The 19,719-nt window shown below is 46.9% G+C and overlaps 2 protein-coding genes across 4 annotated transcripts in view; one reads left to right on the top strand and one right to left on the bottom strand.

Moving 5' to 3' along the window:
* Window positions 1-19,719, bottom strand: part of LOC137527897 (carcinoembryonic antigen-related cell adhesion molecule 3-like) — a 239,944-nt gene that overhangs the window by 139,923 nt on the left and 80,302 nt on the right. The window lies entirely within an intron of this gene.
* The window catches only part of LOC137527896 (uncharacterized), a 66,604-nt gene continuing 61,385 nt past the window's right edge, over window positions 14,501-19,719 (top strand). The window contains exon 1 of the mRNA XM_068248944.1: window positions 14,501-14,608. Coding sequence (XP_068105045.1) covers window positions 14,544-14,608 — 65 coding nt within the window. The 5' untranslated portion in view covers window positions 14,501-14,543. The remainder of the gene's footprint in view (window positions 14,609-19,719) is intronic.

Below are 19,719 nucleotides of genomic sequence, written 5' to 3' on the forward strand. Positions count from 1 at the left end.
CATCCATGGCAGCACAAATGGGTAGTGGCTCCGCCTCCATTACCTCACAGGACCGTGATTATAAAAGTGTACACCTCCCAATGTCCCATGTCTTGTAACTAGATACTTACCGAATGGTTGTGGTGGGTACCCATGCTGCCATGGATGCATCAGGAAAGGAAAATTACCGTTAGGTAAGTATACAATTTTCCGTTTTCCTAATGCCTCCATGGCAGCACAAATGGGATATAACTATTAAAAACAAAATAGGGAGGGAGAAGTATTGCAGGTGAAACAAAAAATAAATTTTATTAATTAACAATATTTGCCACGCCAGAAGCAATTACTGTTTTCCCAAAATTAACAGAAGTAGTGATTGAAGTGTCCACTAAATAATGATTGACAAAGGTATTAATATTGCTCCAGTTCGCCGCCTGGCATATTCTTTCTGCCGGTACTCTGGAGTAGGCCGCCCAGGATGTGGATAAGCTTCTCGTTGAGTGTGCCCTTACTCCATCTGGGGGCTCTCTGTCAACAGCTCTATAAGCATCTTGTATGACACGGACTAGCCAGGTAGATATCGTCCTGGAAAATGCCGCTTCTCCTTTCCGGTAACCCGATGGTATTATGAATAACCTTTCAGTCTTCCTCAAAGGTTCTGTCATATCGACATAAGCTTTCAGAGACTTTGCCACATCCAAAGATTGGAGTTCAGGAGGATCCGATTCCGTAAAAGTAGGTAAGGACCATTCCGTGCTAAGATGTAGCGTAGAGGGTACTTTTGGTATAAAGGTCTGAACTGGCCGCACTTGGACTCTGTCATGAAAGAATGTAAGGTATGGCTCTCTACAGCTTAAGGCCTGCAGTTCTGACACTCTCCTTGCTGAGGATATTGCAGTCAGAAAAACCGTCTTGAGTGTCAGATTGACAAGTGTACAGTCGGGCAAGGGTTCAAAAGGAGGTTTTGACAGGCTGTTTAAAACTAGTGGCAATTCCCATTTTGGGAATAATAGTTTTCTTGGTGGTCTCAATTTTAATGTAGCTCTAGTGAACTGTCTCACCAGCGGGTGCATAGCCCATCTAAAGTCCGTTAGCGCTGAGATTGCTGAAATATGAACTTTGATGGTATGATAGGCCCAGAGGCGTATCTGAGTAATATGGTGCCTATGGCAAACACTGAAACTGCGCCCCCCCCCCCCTCTCAACTTAGCACCCTTCCCCTGTAAAAACAGCATCCTTTCTTGCACACATTTGATATTGTTGGCCATTGTGTTTTGGCACGGGATATTCACAGTCACTTTTTCAGAAACATCTCTATTATATTAGAATTAAGTATCCATGTGCCACAAAATTAAATAGTCACATGCTTCCAGATAATTGAATGAGGTAGCCACATGCTGCCAGATAAAATAATCAAATAGTTCCATGCCACAAGTTAAAAGAATCAAGTAGTCACATGCCTCCAAATAATCAAGTAGCAGTGTTCTCCCCAGATATTTTTTACAGCCGGGTTGGTAAGTAAGGTCTTGCTGTGTGGTAAGGAGGGTGAAGCTGGGTGCTACTAGGTAGGATTGTATGCTGGGTGCTATGGGTGTGCAGTGCTACCAGGGGCGGATTTTAGTAATAAAACCGAGTGTCAGGGAAGGAGATAAATTGTCTTTGAGGGACAGAGAGTGTGTGAGAAAGAATGGGAAAGAGAAAAAAAAAGTGTGTATGAGGGATAGTGTGAGTAAGCTATGGAGGGAAAGTGTGAGCGAGAGACAGAGGAAAAGAGAGAGAGAGAGACAGAGGGAGAGAGAGAGACAGAGGAAAGAGAGAGACAGACAGAGGGAGAGAGAGAGACAGAGGAAAGAGAGAGACAGACAGAGGAACGAGAGAGACAGAGGAAAGAGAGAGACAGACAGAGGAATGAGAGAGACAGAGGAAAGAGAGAGAGACAGAGGGAGAGACAGAGATGAGAGAGAGAGAGACAGACAGAGGAGAGAGAGAGAGAGACAGAGGAAAGAGAGAAAAGAGAGAGACAGAGGAAAGAGTGAGGGAAAGAGAGACAGAGGGAAGAGAGAGACAGACAGAGGAAAGAGAGAGACAGACAGAGGAAAGAGAGAGAGGGAGAGGAAAGTGAGAGAGAGGAAATAGAGAGAGGAGAGAGAGAGAGAGACAGAGGAAAGAGAGAGAGGGAAAGAGAGAGGGAGACAGAGAGAGAGGGAGACAGAGAGAGAGGGAGAGAGAGAGGAAAGAGAGAGACAGACAGAGGAAAGAGAGGCAGACAGAGGAGAGAAAGAAAGAGAGAGGAAAGAGAGAAAAGAGAGAGAGACAGAGGAAAGAGTGAGAGGGAAAGAGAGACAGAGGGAGAGAGCGAGAGGAAAGAGAGAGACAGACAGAGGAAAGAGAGAGAGGGAAAGAGAGAGGGAGACAGAGAGAGGGGGAGAGGAAAGTGAGAGAGAGAGAGGAACGTGAGAGAGACAGAGGAAAGAGTGAGAGGGAAAGAGAGACAGAGGGAGAGAGCGAGAGGAAAGATAGAGACAGACAGAGAAAAGAGAGAGAGGGAAAGAGAGAGGGAGACAGAGAGAGGGGGAGAGGAAAGTGAGAGAGAGAGAGGAAAGTGAGAGAGACAGAGGAAAGAGTGAGAGGGAAAGAGAGACAGAGGGAGAGAGCGAGAGGAAAGATAGAGACAGACAGAGAAAAGAGAGAGAGGGAAAGAGAGAGGGAGACAGAGAGAGGGGGAGAGGAAAGTGAGAGAGAGAGAGGAAAGTGAGAGAGAGAGAGGAAAGAGAGACAGACAGAGGAAAGAGAGAGAGGGAGACAGAGGAAAGAGAGAGACAGAGGAAAGAGAGAGAGACAGGGAGAGAGAGTGTGTGTGAGTTCCTGAGTGAGAAACAGACTATGCAGAAAAAAATGTACTTATAAGTATGGGAAACTGCGGTGGATAGGCAGTGAAAAGAGCGTTTGTATTTGTGTGGATGCTAAACAGAGAATGTATGTGTGAGAAAGGAGAGGATTGCAAGTTGTAGGAGCAATTACTATATGAACTTTAGATATAAGGAATGTAACCCTCTCACAGGCTGTAACCTGTGCTGCACATCACACTGCAGGAGGGAGGTTCACTGACGTCCAGGGACAGCTACATTCATGGAGATGTGTAATGTCTCTTTCCTGCAGTGTAATGGGGGAAGGGTAGCAGCTGCAATTGCAAAGAGGTGACCAGGCACGGCAGGGATTCTGCTGCTAATCCATTCATCTATATGCACTGCAAGGCTGTCGCTACTCTCCAGCCCCTGCTAAAGCTGCTCTGAACTTTCCTCTGTGTGTGCTCTGACCTCTGAGTCTGAACCACGAGACTGCAGAGGCTGAAGCACATGGGGAGAGAGCTGCTACATGAGAAGGAGGAGGAGAGCCCCTTAGCCGGGGAGATCGAGTACTCACTGGGCGAGCCACATGTTCTTTCAACTGCTCCTGTGCCTGACTGTACGCTCGGCTCCTGTACTTTCACCGCCCCTCCACCCCACTGATAGGCAGGAGGTGAGAGGAGGGCGGAGAGTGTGTCTGAGGGATAGCGGCCGCTGCAGTGACACAGCTGCTGCCCGCTGTAGTGAATAGAGCATGCAGAAAGGCAATTCTACCACGAACCTGGACTAGCAGGCATGGCGCCCATGGGTGCTTTGGCGCCCATAGCACTAGCCATGCCTGCACCCTTGTAGATACGCGTCTGGATAGGCCAGATTTTTATCAAGGCCCTGCTGTAGAAACGTCAAGATATGATGTGGTTGTGGCTTGAAGGGGTCGGACCTTTCCTTGGAGGCAAATTCTATGAAACGGTCCCATACTCTATGGTGTGTAGAGTTTGTGGTGGATTTTCTAGCCTGGAGTAACGTTCTGACGACTGAATCTGGGCAACCCAGGTGTTCTAATTTCCGCCTCTCAATTTCCAGACCTTGAGCTTTAGTAGGGATGGGTTTGGATGGAATACTGGTCCTTGATGAAGTAGATCGGTGATGCTTGTAAGAGCTGTGAAGCAGAAGAGAAATGAGAAAAAAATGTAGAAGCACTCCTTTTTTTTTTTAAATACCTGCGTCTCCCCTTACCTATTGACAGAACGCTGATCTCTTTGGGGCATATGGGTGTCCATAATGAGGCCGCTGAAAAAGGGAAAGCTTATTAACCAGCTGAGCGGTCTGGACGAGCTCAGCTCGTCCAACACCGCCAGCGGCTGCCGCTCAGGCCCTGCTGGGCCGATTTTGATGAAATAAAAAGCAGCACACGCAGCCGGCACTTTGCCAGCCGCGTGTGCTGCCTGATCGCCGCCGCTCTGCGGCGATTCGCCACGAGCAGCGGCGAAAGAGGGCCCCCCTAGCCGCCTGAGCCCTGCGCAGCCGGAACAAAAAGTTCCGGCCAGCGCTAAGGGCTGGATCGGAGGCGGCTGACGTCACGACGTCGGCTGACGTCGATGACGTCACTCCGCTCGTCGCTATGGCGACGATATAAGCAAAACAAGGAAGGCCGCTCATTGCGGCCTTCCTTGTTTATTCTGGGCGCCGGAGGCGATCGGAAGATCGCCTCCGGAGCGCCCTCTAGTGGGCTTTCATGCAGCCAACTTTCAGTTGGCTGCATGAAATAGTTTTTTTTTTATTTAAAAAAAACCCTCCCGCAGCCACCCTGGCGATTTAATCAGAACGCCAGGGTGGTTAAAGGGGAACTGAAGAGAGAGGTATATGGAGGCTGTCATGTTTATTTCCTTTTAGACAATACCAGTTGCCTGGCAGCCCTGCTGATCCTCTGCCTCTAATACTATTAGCCATAGCCCCTGAACAAGCATGCAGCAGATCAGGTGGTTCAGACTTATAAGTCTGATCTGACAAGACTAGCTGCATGCTTGTTTCTGGTTTTAATCAGATACTACTGCAGAGAAATAGACCAGCAGGGCTGCCAGGCAACTGGTATTGATTAAAAGGAAATAAACATGACAGCCTCCATATACCTCTCTCCAGGGCTCACGTCCCTTTTGCCATGGTGATGATGTGTATACAGCGGAAGCCAGGAAGCCTGTGCAGCTGAAAGTCCGCCCCCCGCCGAACGGAGCAGCGGGGAAAGATACACTGGCATACTTTAGGATGAGGAATAGACGCCACAGCGCGGTGGAACGCAGCCGGAACGCCCGCCGCAAGAAAGTCTGCAAGGAGATGTGGAAGGCAGCTCCCGGACTAAAGGATTAAGAAACGGACACCCGCCCAGGTAACTCATTTAGTGTTTGATAACAAGGATGCACAAGTGGACAAGAGCAAAAACAGGGCATTTAGCACCCAATTGCTGCAAAGAGTGCACGGAACCCCCAAGACCAGCAGAACGGGGTTTACACTTTAGACTTATTTAAAGTCCATTAGTGACTTCACCACAGGGGAGGCAACCTGGGTGGGGAGCTACGAAGACGCAGCTAAGTAAGGGTAAAAAATAAAAAATATAGGTATAAAAAACCTGCATCACGGATCCCATGAGGTGAGGACAGAAAAAAAGACATGGGACATTGGGAGGTGTACACTTTTATAATCACGGTCCTGTGAGGTAATGGAGGCGGAGCCACTACCCATTTGTGCTGCCATGGAGGCATTAGGAAAAAGCATTTGTAAAAAAAAACAGCAGCATTTAAAAAAATACATAAATAGTAGCCTTAGGGACTCAGCTTTTTTTTTTTTTAATAAATATGTACAGTCAGGTCCATAAATATCGGGACATTGACACAATTCTAACATTTGTGTCTCTGTACACAACCACAATGGATTTGAAATGAAACGAACACAATGTGCTTTAACTGCAGACTGGCAAGTGGGACCATAGTCCCATAGTCGCGGGTGCGTAGCATAAGGCTGTTACTGCATGGAAAGGTAAAATTGCAAACTGGTGAGGTAAATCTTGGTCTTAAATCAGCCATAAAATACCCTCAAAACAATTATTTATCATTCAAATTGTTCTTCCCTCTTGGTTACCTTGTTAGGCTTCTTTAGTGGTTGGTTTTATTTTTTTTAGTGTGACCCCTTTGGTAATATAAACCTAAATAAAATAAGTAAATAAAAGGTTGTTGTGTTACCAGTAGTGTTGGGCGAACACCTAGATGTTCGGGTTCGCGAACGTTCGCCGAACATCGCCGCAATGTTCGGGTGTTCGCGCCGAACTCCGAACATAATGGAAGTCAATGGGGACCCGAACTTTCGTGCTTTGTAAAGCTTCCTTACATGCTACATACCCCAAATTTGCAGGATATGTGCACCTTGGGAGTGGGTACAAGAGGAAAAAAAATGTTTGAAAAAGAGCTTATAGTTTTTGAGAAAATTGATTGTAAAGTTTCAAAGGAAAAACTGTCTTTTAAATGTGGAAAATGTCATGTTTCTTTGCACAGGTAACATGCTTTTTGTCGCCATGCAGTCATAAATGTAATACAGAGAAGAGGTTCCAGGAAAAGGGACCGGTAACGCTAACCCAGCACCAGCAGCAGCACACGTGATGGAACAGGAGGAGGAGGCGCAGGAGGAGAAGGCCACGCTTTTTGAGACACAACAACCCAGGCCTTGCATGAGGACAAGAAGCGTGCGGATAGCATGCTTTTTACCGCCATGCAGTCATAAATGTAATAAAGATGAGAGGTTCCATAAACAGGGACCGGCAACGCTAACCCAGCAGCAGCACACGTGATGGAACAGGAGGAGGCGCAGGAGGAGAAGGCCACGCTTTGAGACACAACAACCCAGGCCTTGCATGAGGACAAGAAGCGTGCGGATAGCATGCTTTGTACCGCCATGCAGTCATAAATGTAATACAGATAAGAGGTTCAATAAACAGGGACCGGGCGGCAACGCTAACCCAGCAGCAGCAGATGTGATGGAACAGGAGGAGGCGCAGGAGGAGAAGGCCACGCTTTCAGGCGCAACTCAGGCCTTGCACGAGGACAAAAAAATGCGTGTGCAAAGCAATGCAATGAGTAGTTTTCAGGACACAATGGGCTATTCGGAGGAGCTATTCCCACCCCCACAATCTTCTACCTGTGAAAGGTCAATGGAACAGCCAAAAATGTTGTGCCCGGATTCACAACCTTTTTCTGTGGAAAATGCACCTCGCACTGAAATGCATGCAAGGCCGAGGATGAACAACTCAACATGACGCAAAATGGGGGCGGAACAGAAAGCTGCTTTCAATGTTTTGAAGGCCTTAATTGCCTCCGGTGGCCAGTTAGATGCATCATTCATCACACCCAAATCCCAGAGCAATGTGTGCAGGAATTTGAATCGCAGGAGGTGTACCGAGATCATCTGGACAAGTGACCAAGTGACCAAGTGACCAAGTGACAAGTGACCAAGTGACAAGTGACAAAGTGAAAAGTGACAAAGTGACCAGTGACAAAGTGACAAAGTGACTGACAAAGTGACAAAATGACAAAGTGACAAAGTGACAAGTGACAAAGTGACAAAGTGACCAGTGACAAAGTGACAAGTGAGAGGTTGTTCTGGGGAGCTCTACTCCACTGCACACAGTCACATATGAGGAGAGGTCTTGTCGGGACTGCTGATCCTCCTCAGCTTGCTCAAAGCCTTGAGGGTTCCTGAAGATCCTCTGCTTGGAGTTCGCCGGGGTTCAGCTTGGTGTCGGGGTCGGCGGCGTCCTCCTCACTCCAACGTGGCAGATCTTCTGTTGAAGGAAAAAAAAAAAAACATTTTTTAAAGTCCAGTACCGCTTCTGAAGGACTCACCAAGAGATGCAGGAGCGCTTCAATCTAGCGCACCATCGCTCGCTGGGTGATGTCCCTCCCTACGCGCTGGAATTCTACGCTGCACATGCTATCACGCTTTTGCGCAGTGCCGAGGCACATTCCAGCAGCTAGCTGCCAAGCTTCTGTGGATCTGATTGGGCCACCATGTTGGATCTCTGCCAAGTCCTCCAAAATTTTGAGTAATCCACGTTGCTTGTGACTGAGCAGTGACAACTCTACAGTCAGCATTACAATACCACTGCTGTGTTTACTGAAGAAATCAATGTTGAAGATGGAAACCGCTGGCATGATGCAAGTGGGGGAAAAACTCTGAAGATGAAAATGATCAGCGTGATGATACCAACATCAGGCAACCTGCCTCAGGAAACGCTGGTCCCAGCTATGACAAAGAACAGGACGAGGAACAGCTGGAGTTGGAGCAGGAATTGGATGCCCCCACTGCCGAGGGACAGAGCGGTGCACGTTGGACTTCCACAATTTAACGGGAATGGACAGCAGAAGAGGAAGAAAGTGATGCTGGTGACGAATATGGTGCATCACAACAATCACAACGCTCACAAGAACATGAAGACAGACAAGTCTGGCAGGATTCTCTGGCACACATGGCTCAATTCATGCTAGACTGCATTGAACGCGGCCCGTGCATTATTCACTATTCATTATTATTCATTATTCTGGACAACACCAATTACTGGGTTTATACCCAGTTTATACAATCACAATGTTAAAAAACTGATTGAAGAAAGTGTCAGACAGGTCAAAAATGGAACAATTCCAGCAGGCCCTTGAGGATGGAGACTTTAAAGAGGAGATTGACATCCTCCTCCTTCTCTAGCCAGTTGTACGCCGACAGACTGACTTCAGCAAACCCAGGAGGACCAGGAGGGCAGCAAAGAACACAAGCTGCTGCTAGTGCCCAAAAGGGAATGGTATTGGCAGTGTCCTTGGAGTGGGAACATTTTCTGACACCCATGCAGCAGCCCATAGAACAGCAATCGGGCAGTTCCACGTCCTCCAACACCAATCGCCTGGAGAAGATGGTCAAGGACTACATGTCAGATGGCGTAGCTGTGTTGAACAATCCATCTGCAGACAGACGGTGAGTGTGACAGCACAGAAGGACCATGGCAACTCACTCATAGTACCACAGTTTGATAGTGCTGCCCAAAAAATTATATGGATCCGTGGACCCGGGCAGTACTGGGAAGTGGGAACGCAGATTTTAGTACCTAAACACACGATACAACATGTTTTCCGGGGTCGGACTCTGAGGCACATACAGATGGTCCCGATCATCATCCTCATCATACAACTCTTCTCCTGAGTCTGACCCACCCACCACCTCTGCCACCCCAACATCCCCAGACACAGACCCCTCATCGTCCTCAACATTAACTTGGGATGCTGGCCTGAGCCCGACCTCCTCCTCCACATCAGGCCCCATCATCTCCTCAATGGCAGCCCTCAATAATCGCTCTGGCGCCGGACCGATGGACACAACGTTCTCCTCCGGGGAGGGCTGCTGCTGACCACTGGCTGCTGGGGTGGATGTTATAGCTTGCGTGGGGCGTTGGCTGTTGCTGTTGTTGGGAGTGCTGCTCACAGCGGAGGTCTCTGAGGAACTCATGGTGAGCTCATATAGTGGTTGACGTTGAGTGGAGTATTACTGATCCCAGCAATATACACACTGACTGGCAGAGTACGCAATGCTATATAGTGGTTGACGGTGAGTGAAGTACTACAGATCCCAGCAATATACACAGTGACTGGCAGTACAATGGTATGGGTGGGTGAGCAGAGTACTACAGATCCCAGCAATGCTATATAGTAATGGGGTGACTAAGTGAGCGGCAGTGTACTACTGTTCCCAGCAGACACAGAGTGGCAGTAAACACAATGCTATATAGTGTGGCTGAGCAAGCGGTGTACTACTGTTCCCAGCAGGCACAGAGTGGCAGTAAACACAATGCCATATAGTGTGGCTGAGCAAGGTACACAGAGTGGCAGTAAACACAATGCTATATAGTGTGGCTGAGTGAGCGGTGTAGTACTGTTCCCAGCAGACACAGAGTGGCAGTAAACAGAATGCTATATAGTGTGGCTGAGCGAGCGGTGTAGTACTGTTCCCAGCAGACACAGAGTGGCAGTAAACACAATGCTATATAGTGTGGCTGAGTGAGGTACACAGAGTGGCAGTAAACACAATGCTATATAGTGTGGCTGAGCGAGCGGTGTACTACTATTCCCAGCAGACACAAAGTGGCAGTAAACACAATGCTATATAGTGTGGCTGAGCGAGCGGTGTAGTACTGTTCCCAGCAGACACAGAGTGGCAGTAAACACAATGCTATATAGTGTGGCTGAGCGAGGTACACAGAGTGGCAGTAAACAGAATACTATATAGTGTGGCTGAGCGAGCGGTGTACTACTATTCCCAGCAGACACAGAGTGGCAGTAAACAGAATGCTGTATAGTGTGGCTGAGCGAGGTACACAGAGTGGCAGTAAACACAATGCTATATAGTGTGGCTGAGCGAGCGGTGTACTACTATTCCCAGCAGACACAGAGTGGCAGTAAACAGAATGCTATATAGTGTGGCTGAGCGAGGTACACAGAGTGGCAGTAAACACAATGCTATATAGTGTGGCTGAGCGAGCGGTGTACTACTATTCCCAGCAGACACAAAGTGGCAGTAAACACAATGCTATATAGTGTGGCTGAGCGAGCGGTGTAGTACTGTTCCCAGCAGACACAGAGTGGCAGTAAACACAATGCTATATAGTGTGGCTGAGCGAGGTACACAGAGTGCCAGTAAACACAATGCTATTTAGTGTGGCTGAGCGAGCGGTGTACTACTGTTCCCAGCAGACACAGAGTGGCAGTAAACACAATGCTATATAGTGTGGCTGAGCGAGGTACACAGAGTGGCAGTAAACACAATGCTATATAGTGTGGCTGAGCGAGCGGTGTACTACTATTCCCAGCAGACACAGAGTGGCAGTAAACAGCATGCTATATAGTGTGGCTGAGCGAGGTACACAGAGTGGCAGTAAACACAATGCTATATAGTGTGGCTGAGCGAGCGGTGTACTACTATTCCCAGCAGACACAAAGTGGCAGTAAACACAATGCTATATAGTGTGGCTGAGCGAGCGGTGTAGTACTGTTCCCAGCAGACACAGAGTGGCAGTAAACACAATGCTATATAGTGTGGCTGAGCGAGGTACACAGAGTGACAGTAAACACAATGCTATATAGTGTGGCTGAGCGAGCGGTGTACTACTATTCCCAGCAGACACAGAGTGGCAGTAAACAGAATGCTATATAGTGTGGCTGAGCGAGGTACACAGAGTGGCAGTAAACACAATGCTATATAGTGTGGCTGAGCGAGCGGTGTACTACTATTCCCAGCAGCGACACAATGACTGGGGGGACCCTGGCTAGCGTGGCTGGAGCGCGAACTACCCTGCCTGCCTACCCAAAGCTAAACCCACAGACAAATGGCGGAGATATGACGTGGTTCGGGTATTTATTTACCCGAACCACGTGACAGTTCGGCCAATCAGAGCGCGTTCAGGTCCGAACCACGTGACCCGTTCGGCCAATCACAGCGCTAGCCGAACGTTCGGGGGAACGTTCAGCCATGCGCTCTTAGTTCGGCCATGTGGCCGAACGGTTTGGCCGAGCACCATCAGGTGTTCGGCCGAACTCGAACATCACCCGAACAGGGTGATGTTCTGCAGAACCCGAACAGTGGCGAACACTGTTCGCCCAACACTAGTTACCAGTATATTGCTGAGGAGGATTTGAACAGATCTCTTACAAAAATGTGTGATATATTATTTTTTTTTTATTTTAGTATTATTAACTGTAATAACATTTATGGTATTACTGGTCTATTCTGACCCATATACACAGGAGCTAAAAATCACTGGGCCCCCCGACAAAACTTTGGATGGGCCCCCCTCCCCCTTCGCTTTCTGCACAGGTAAACTGAGAACCAATGTTATTCAATTGGCTAGTGCACACTTGAATATGTTTTTTTTCCATGTAGATACAGTAAAAGCACTGCTGCAAGCATTTTCTCTATCAATTACATTAGCTTCTGTGATAAAGCATGCATGTTTTCACACATACAGACACGCATGGTGTGCAGAAACCGCATCCAGAAAACCAACAGACGAGTGTGCTCCCAGCCTCAGCTTATTACACTCACTGGGCTTGATTCACTAAACTGTTATAACTGATACAACGGTCGCGCTAGCGTTTTGTGCGCGTTATAACACGTGAAACTTTTGCGCACGGTAATGCGAATTTTTGCATGCAGAACGCGCCCATTTTTGTGTGAAAATTCACGTTTTGCGCACGCAAAGCATTACGCGCATTATAACACGCGTAAAACGCTAGCGCGACCGTGATATCAGTTATCACGGTTTAGTGAATCAAGCCCACTATGTCCATCTCTGATGGAGCAGAACTGGCTCTGCAGACTCCTCCCGCATCACTACAGTACACTGCACTTGGGGAGGGGTAGAGAGGCTTGGGGCTGTGTGCTGTACACAAGAGCCTGTTGCACACTAAATAGGGACTGTCTACAAATCGTTGTCTTCAAAACTTTGTATGATTCCTTATCACTGGCTGAGCAGATGCAGTCATTAGAACAATAGTGCAGAGAATAGAAAGTTTTATCTCTCCGTGCCCTTAGATGTCAGCACTCTCAGGACAGGGAAAATTCTCCCCGGATGAGGCTCCCTGCGGCTTCTGGGCCCCCCTGCAGCTGCATCCCTTGCAGGGCCTATTTTTACTCCCCTGCATGTACACTGTATTTGCTTCAGAAAAATGTCTAAAGTCTTTTTATCAAACAGAACTTTCATACAAATACACAATGAAAAGCAGAACAAGTAATAATACAAAATGTACCCTTGCAAGGTCAAACAAAGCAAACAAAGCAACAAAGCAAAGTACCCAGCAAGTCACACCAATAGAAATCAGTTACTAGTTCCAAAGTATCTTTGTGCAAGAACTTACATATGAGATGTAATGACAGATCTTGCCCCCCCCCCCCCCCCCCCCCGCCCAGCAAAACTATGATGGGGCCCTCCAGTGTTCACACCCGTTCCCTTGCCTACCCCTGTAGACCCTCACAACCATCATGCAAGCGTTTTAAAAGATACCTGTAGTGAGAAGGATAAGGAGGCTGCCATATTTATTTCCTTTTAAAGGATACCCGAACTGACGTGTGACATGATGAGATAGACATGTGTATGTACAGTGCGGCGCCTAGCACACAAATAACTATGCCGTGTTCCTTTTTTTCTTTCTCTGCCTGAAAGAGTTAAATATCAGGTATGTAAGTGGCTGACTCAGTCCTGACTCAGACAGGAAGTGACTACAGTGCGACCCTCACTGATAAGAAATTCCAACTATAAAACACTTTCCTAGCAGAAAATGGCTTCTGAGAGCAGGAAAGAGATAAAAAGGGTCGATCGTTCATAGATTTTAGCTCTGGCAAACTTCAATGAATGTGTCATTGAGCAAAAACAAAACAGTTAAAACGTAAAAGTAAATTTAAACATATAATAAAACTGTGAAATACCTTAAAAAGTCATTTTTAGGAGAAGGAAGATAGATACGAATGTTTATTTCATTTGTTTATTTTTGCCTCGGGTGTCCTTTAAAGGGAAGGTCCAAGCAAAATAAAAAAATGAGTTTCACTTACCTGGGGCTTCTACCAGCCCCATGCAGCCATCCTGTGCCCTCGTAGTCACTCACTGCTGCTCCAGTCCCCCGCTGGCAGCATGCCGACCTGGGAGGTCGGCGGGACGCATTGCGTACATTTTTACGCATACCCGCTAGTGCAGGAACATTAACACATACATTTTTACGCGTTAGTGGTGCCATGCGTAAATTTTTACGCATTGAACCACTAACGCGTAAAAATGTATGAGTTAATGTTCCTGCACTAGCGGGAATGCGTAAAAATGTACGCATTGCGGCCCGCCGACCTCCGAGGTCAGAAAGCTGCCAGCGGGGGACTGGAGCAGCAGTGAGTGACTACGAGGGCACAGGATGGCTGCATGGGGCTGGTAGAAGCCCCAGGTAAGTGAAACTCATTTTTTTATTTTGCTTGGACCTTCCCTTTAAGCAATACCAGTTGCCTGGCTATGCTGCTGATGCTCTGCCTCTAATACTTGTAGCCATTAGCCATAGCCCCTGAACAAGCATGCAGCAGATCAGGTGTTTCTGACATTATTGTCAGATCTGATAAGGTTAGCTGCATGCTTGTTTCTGGTGTGATTCAGACACTATTACAGCCAAATCAGTTCAGCAGGGCTGCCATGGAACAGGTATTGTTTAAAAGAAAACAAATATGGCAGCCTCCATATCTCTCTCACTAAGGTTGTCCTATAAAACAAGTGTGGCCATAATAATGTTCACTCCCATAATAAGTGTAGCCACAAAACCACCTGATCTGAAGCATAGTCCCCTGTATCAGGGGGAGACGGAGTGACATAGTAGTTGAGGCCCCCTGACAGCTCTGGGCTCAGTGAGGTTGCAGGGCCTGCTCCCCTGTAGTTAGGCCCCTGTTCTATAGACAGAGAAAGTGGGGATCAGCATATTCCATGCTGTAGAGAGGGAGAGGGGAAACAGTGTGTTCTGTATTATGGAATTTTCTTATCTGCAAAGGGTGAAGGCCGGATTGCTGAACTGTAGCGATTGACCTCAGACCAACTTTGGATATAAAAATTGTCCCATGTCCAGAATTGCGTTCAGATTTTCTTCCTCTCCCTATCCCTGATCAGCTTCTACAATGATTGCTGTACAATTTGCTCTTCTCCTCCTGCTCTACGGCATCGTGCAGAGTCAGGAGCGTATGTAAGTAACATGTGTGTGCATGTATTTATAAGTGTGTGTGTGTGTGTGTGCGTGTGCGTGTGCGTGTGCGTGTGCGTGTGTGTGTCTGAAAGCAGTCATAAACCGATCACAAAATGATCGGAAATCGATCGGAAATCAGATTGGACATGTTGGAAGTAATCGATCTGACAGTAAATATGCCAGAAAATCTCATCATAAAAGGTTCACAAATATCTTAAAGGGAAGGTTCAGGGTGGCTCTTAAAAAAATAAAAATGCCCATCCACTTACCTGGGGCTTCCTCCAGCCGTGGGCAGCCAGGACGTGCCCTCGGCGCCGCTCCGCAGGCTCCCGGTCCCCTCCGGTGGCCGACCCGACCTGGCCAGGCCGGCTGCCAGGTCGGGCTCTTCTGCGTTTCAAAATGCGCCTCACGGGGGGGCGCTGACATCATCGGACGTCCTCCAGGCTGTACTTCGCAGGCACAGTGGTTCTGTGCCGGCGCAGTACAGCCCAGAGGACGTCCGATGACGTCAGCGCGCCCCCGTGAGGCGCATTTTGAAACGCAGAAGAGCCCGACCTGGCAGCCGGCCTGGCCAGGTCGGGTCGGCCACCGGAGGGGACCGGGAGCCTGCGGAGCGGCGCCGAGGGAACGTCCTGGCTGCCCACGGCTGGAGGAAGCCCCAGGTAAGTGGATGGGCATTTTTATTTTTTTAAGAGCCACCCTGAACCTTCCCTTTAAACCTCCCTAATGTCAAATCTTAAAGAGAACCTGTACTGAGTAAAAATATTTTAAATAAACACATGAGGTAACTTCAAATGAACATTGCATAGTTACCTTGCCATCAGTTCCTCTCAGAAGCTCACCATTTTCTTCTGACAGTTATCACTTCCAGTTCTGACAATATTTTGTCAGATCTGAAATATATCAGTTGCTGTCAGTTATAGCTGAGAGGAAAACTGATGTACCAGGTAATGTCTATGTTTCCCTATGGCTCAAGTGGGCGATGTTACAGTTTAACTGTGTGCTGACCAGAAAACTGTTATGGGGTAATGGCCAGTTTCAAAATGGAGGATGGAAAATTCCATTGATCACAGTGAACAAACAGGACGCGGGACAGGAGAAAGACACTGAGGAGTAGACTACATGGAAGGTATGTAAGACTTGTGTATGCTTATTTTGACTTTTAATTTTCAGTTCAGGTTTTCTTTAACCTTCCTGGCGGTAAGCCCGAGCTGAGCTCGGGGTAAGCCGCCGGAAGGCACCGCTCAGGCCCCGCTGGGCCGATTTGCATAATTTTTTTTTTTTGCTGCATGCAGCTAGCACTCTGCTAGCTGCGTGCAGTGCCTGATCGCCGCCGCTACCCGCCGATCCGCCGTTATCCGTCGCGCCGCAGCCGCCCCCCCCCAGACCCCGTGCGCTGCCTGGCCAATCAGTGCCAGGCAGCTCTATGGGGTGGATCGGAATCCCCTTTGACGTCACGACGTCAATGACGTCGGTGACGTCATCCCGCCCCGTCGCCATGGCGACGGGGGAAGCCCTCCGGGAGATCCCGTTCTTTGAATGGGATCTCCGGATCTCCGATCGCCGGCGACTTTGTCTCGCTACATGAAAAAAAAAAAAAAAAATTAAAAAAAGATTTGCTGCCCCCTGGCGATTTTTTTGCAAACCGCCAGGAGGGTTAAGGTTCGTACACACGTCAGATAAAAATCGTTTGTACATGAACAAGAATGATTGATTTTTGCATGCACAACCGACGATCGTTCATACAAACATAACGAACGATTTCCAACGACGCGTGTACACAACCAATATCGTTAGTAGTTTTTGATCCATCCTGTTGGATTTTTTGTAACAACCAATGATGAACGACCAAAGTGTGTACAGCTAATTTACCGATATAGAACTATCATTCGACACAGAATGCATGCGCCGCGTATACAGCCGCGGACATCTCATCCGTACGCGTGCGCTGAATGAACGAACGTTCTTTTTTTATATAATTTTTTTTTTTTATTATTATTATTATTTTAAAGTAAAGACACAGTCATTACTACCCACACTCACATAGCTACATGCTCTCATGCATTCACACTCATACACTCTTCACACAAACACTTAAAGGAATACTATCGATACCCAAGTGTTCTAAAATGACAGTGTGCAAATAATGTCTAAGTAGCTGTGTAAACATTTTCCTACTTTTCATGTTAAATATCAGAGGCAAAAGCTGTAATTTATTGAGGGTAGGATTTAGCTATATTGGGACAAATCAATTGCAGAAGGGGTGTTTGCTTCAATGCACAGCCAGAGTTGCATATCAGACTACAGAAAGCAAATATCAAACATATCAAACTCTGAAAGCAAAAACAGTATGAAAAAGATGTGACAATTAGTTACATTTCCTCTGCTCTCTTCAGACACCTCAGTCAGAAATCGTGGTTGGGGTGTCTTGCCACCCTATGGGAAAAAAAAGATACAGGAGACAAAAAAGGGAGCCCGATAGTGCAGTATGTCAATAGTAGGTGTGTGGAGAAATCAATTGATTGAAAGGGCTACTCACAAAGGAGGGTTGCAAGGGGCAACCGACCACAGGAAGCAGGTGGAGACCATAAACCCGACTCCACTCGGGGTGGTCCTGGACGGACCTGGTTGCGGTCGCTCTCTTAGATGAAAAAGGATGCACAAAACATTAACCGTGGTAAAACAACGGGTGTTCTGTCACCACCCCTCGGACAAACATGTACGGGGGTATAACTATGCACAATAAGGGAAAGAGGCGCCCTGATTTGAATAAAAGCTTTTAAAACCAGTTTAAAAACGAAAAAGAAAAATGAGGTATCTTACCTCAATGACGAAATCTCTGTAAACTTACAAAAGATTTTTATTTGAGCACAGGCAACGCGTTTCGCGGGTCTGAGCCCGCTTCCTCAGGCCAATACAGTGCCAAATGACAGAAATCATGTAGCATAGGGAGCCTCATGCTCCCTATGCTACATGATTTCTGTCATTTGGCACTGTATTGGCCTGAGGAAGCGGGCTCAGACCCGCGAAACGCGTTGCCTGTGCTCAAATAAAAATCTTTTGTAAGTTTACAGAGATTTCGTCATTGAGGTAAGATACCTCATTTTTCTTTTTCGTTTTTAAACTGGTTTTAAAAGCTTTTATTCAAATCAGGGCGCCTCTTTCCCTTATTGTACCTCAGTCAGAAACACAGGACACTGGAGCTGCAGCTGTTAGGAGCTCTCTCTCTCTCTGTCACACACAGAGCTACACTGATCAAGTGTGAGGGGAATTTCCCCTCTCCTCATGGCTCAGTCAGCCGTCAGTTTTGGCGTCAGTAAACTTTGAAAGTATTTTGCTAACAGTAAACAGAGAAGTTGCTACTAAAATGTATACACCAGTACTTAGCAGCACTTCCCAAACATTTCCTGTGTCAATTGAAAAAAATATGTGAATCGATAGTATTCCTTTAACCGACGATCGTTCATATCAGTACATTAATTGGTCAGTCTATGTCATTATACATACGTCATTTCCGATGTACATTACCTCACTTCCCTTAAAATATCGTTCTTTACATCATTTATGTGTGTATTCTGCTTGGTCTTTGAACGGTCGTTAATTTATTGTTGTCTATCTTTGATTGCTCGTTTAGAACGATCGTTCATTTAAAAATGATCTGATGTGTATACTTACCTTTACTAAACCTTTATGTATTGCTCGGTACACACGATGCAATTTTCAGACTGATTTACTATCAGATCGATTATCTACAACATGTCCGATCTGATTTCCGATTGATTTTTAGAACTATTTTTTCATAGAAGTGAACGGTAAATTGATCGGAAATATGATTGGACATGTTGGAATTAGTTGATCTGACAGTAAATCTGTTAGAAAATTGCATTGTGTTTACCTGGCATATGAAATCCTTTGATTAGTGTGAGGGCTCTAACCCACTAGAGCGATTTTGTGAGCGTTTAGGGAGCGATTCAAAACACTAGCAATGTCCCTAAACGCTCAGCTAATGTTAACGGATGGTCCAAATTCCACTGGAGCAATTGCTATTACCAAAATCGCAACGCAGGGCATGCAGCATTTTTAGCGTTTAGCGATTAGCGTTAGTTTTTCTGCAATGTAAAGTATATAAACGCTGGCATTATCGCTCGTTAAAACATACACAGAGCGATTTTGCTAGCGTTTTTACATTACTGCACACTAAAAAAATTTAAATTAATTAAAAGGACCAATCAGAATTAAAAATGCTAATCGCTAATCGCTGGCAAAAAGCTGACACTTTTTAAAAACGCTACCAAAATTGGCAGCAATCGCTCATGAAATCGCTTACAAACTGCTCATTAAAAACTCTAGCTATTGCGATTAGCGATAGCGTTTTGTAGTGGGTTCCAGGCCTAAGACAACTTATAGACAGGAGGCTGAACTGTGCGCTTGTTGAAAATGCAGCCAAATAGCAGCGTTTGTAACACCGCGCATCAGAGCTTGACATGTGGTGGCGTTACCCAGCGGAAGAGAACCGCATCTTGTCACGTCTGAGCATGCCTGTGGTGCAGGAGAGCAGCTGACAGGCGGTGAATTAACCAATTTCAGCTTCTCATTTGAAAGAAGTCTTAGAAACTTAGTTAGATAAATTCGTTCCCCCGCCTCCTCTATAGCGCCGTTCCCCGCCTGTGTCCCTTTCCTCCCCACCTCCTTAAGCTGATTGGAGGAAGCTTACAGAGGCGGGGAGGGAAGGGACGCAAGTGGGAGCCGCACTATAGAGGAGGCGGGGGAGCGGCGGTAAATGGCAGACATAAGATAAACAGCCAGCTAGCGACAAACTGCATGTCGCTAGCATGGCTTTTTTTTCAATGGGGGACAGCAGAGCATGGGGAGCCGCGAGAACCATTACGCGCGTTATAACACATGCAAAAAAGCTAGCGCAACCGTGATATCAGTTATCACGGTTTAGTGAATCAAGCCCTATGTGTGTCTTTATGTGTGAAAACACGCATGTTTTATCAAAGAAGCCAATGTAATTGATAGAGAAAATGTGTGCAGTGCTTCACTGCTGTCTGCTTTTTTTCTGCATGGGGAAAACACACTCAAGTGTGCAGTAGCCAATTGAATATCAT

This window comes from Hyperolius riggenbachi, chromosome 8 (assembly GCF_040937935.1).
Source record: "Hyperolius riggenbachi isolate aHypRig1 chromosome 8, aHypRig1.pri, whole genome shotgun sequence".
NCBI lineage: Eukaryota > Metazoa > Chordata > Amphibia > Anura > Hyperoliidae > Hyperolius > Hyperolius riggenbachi.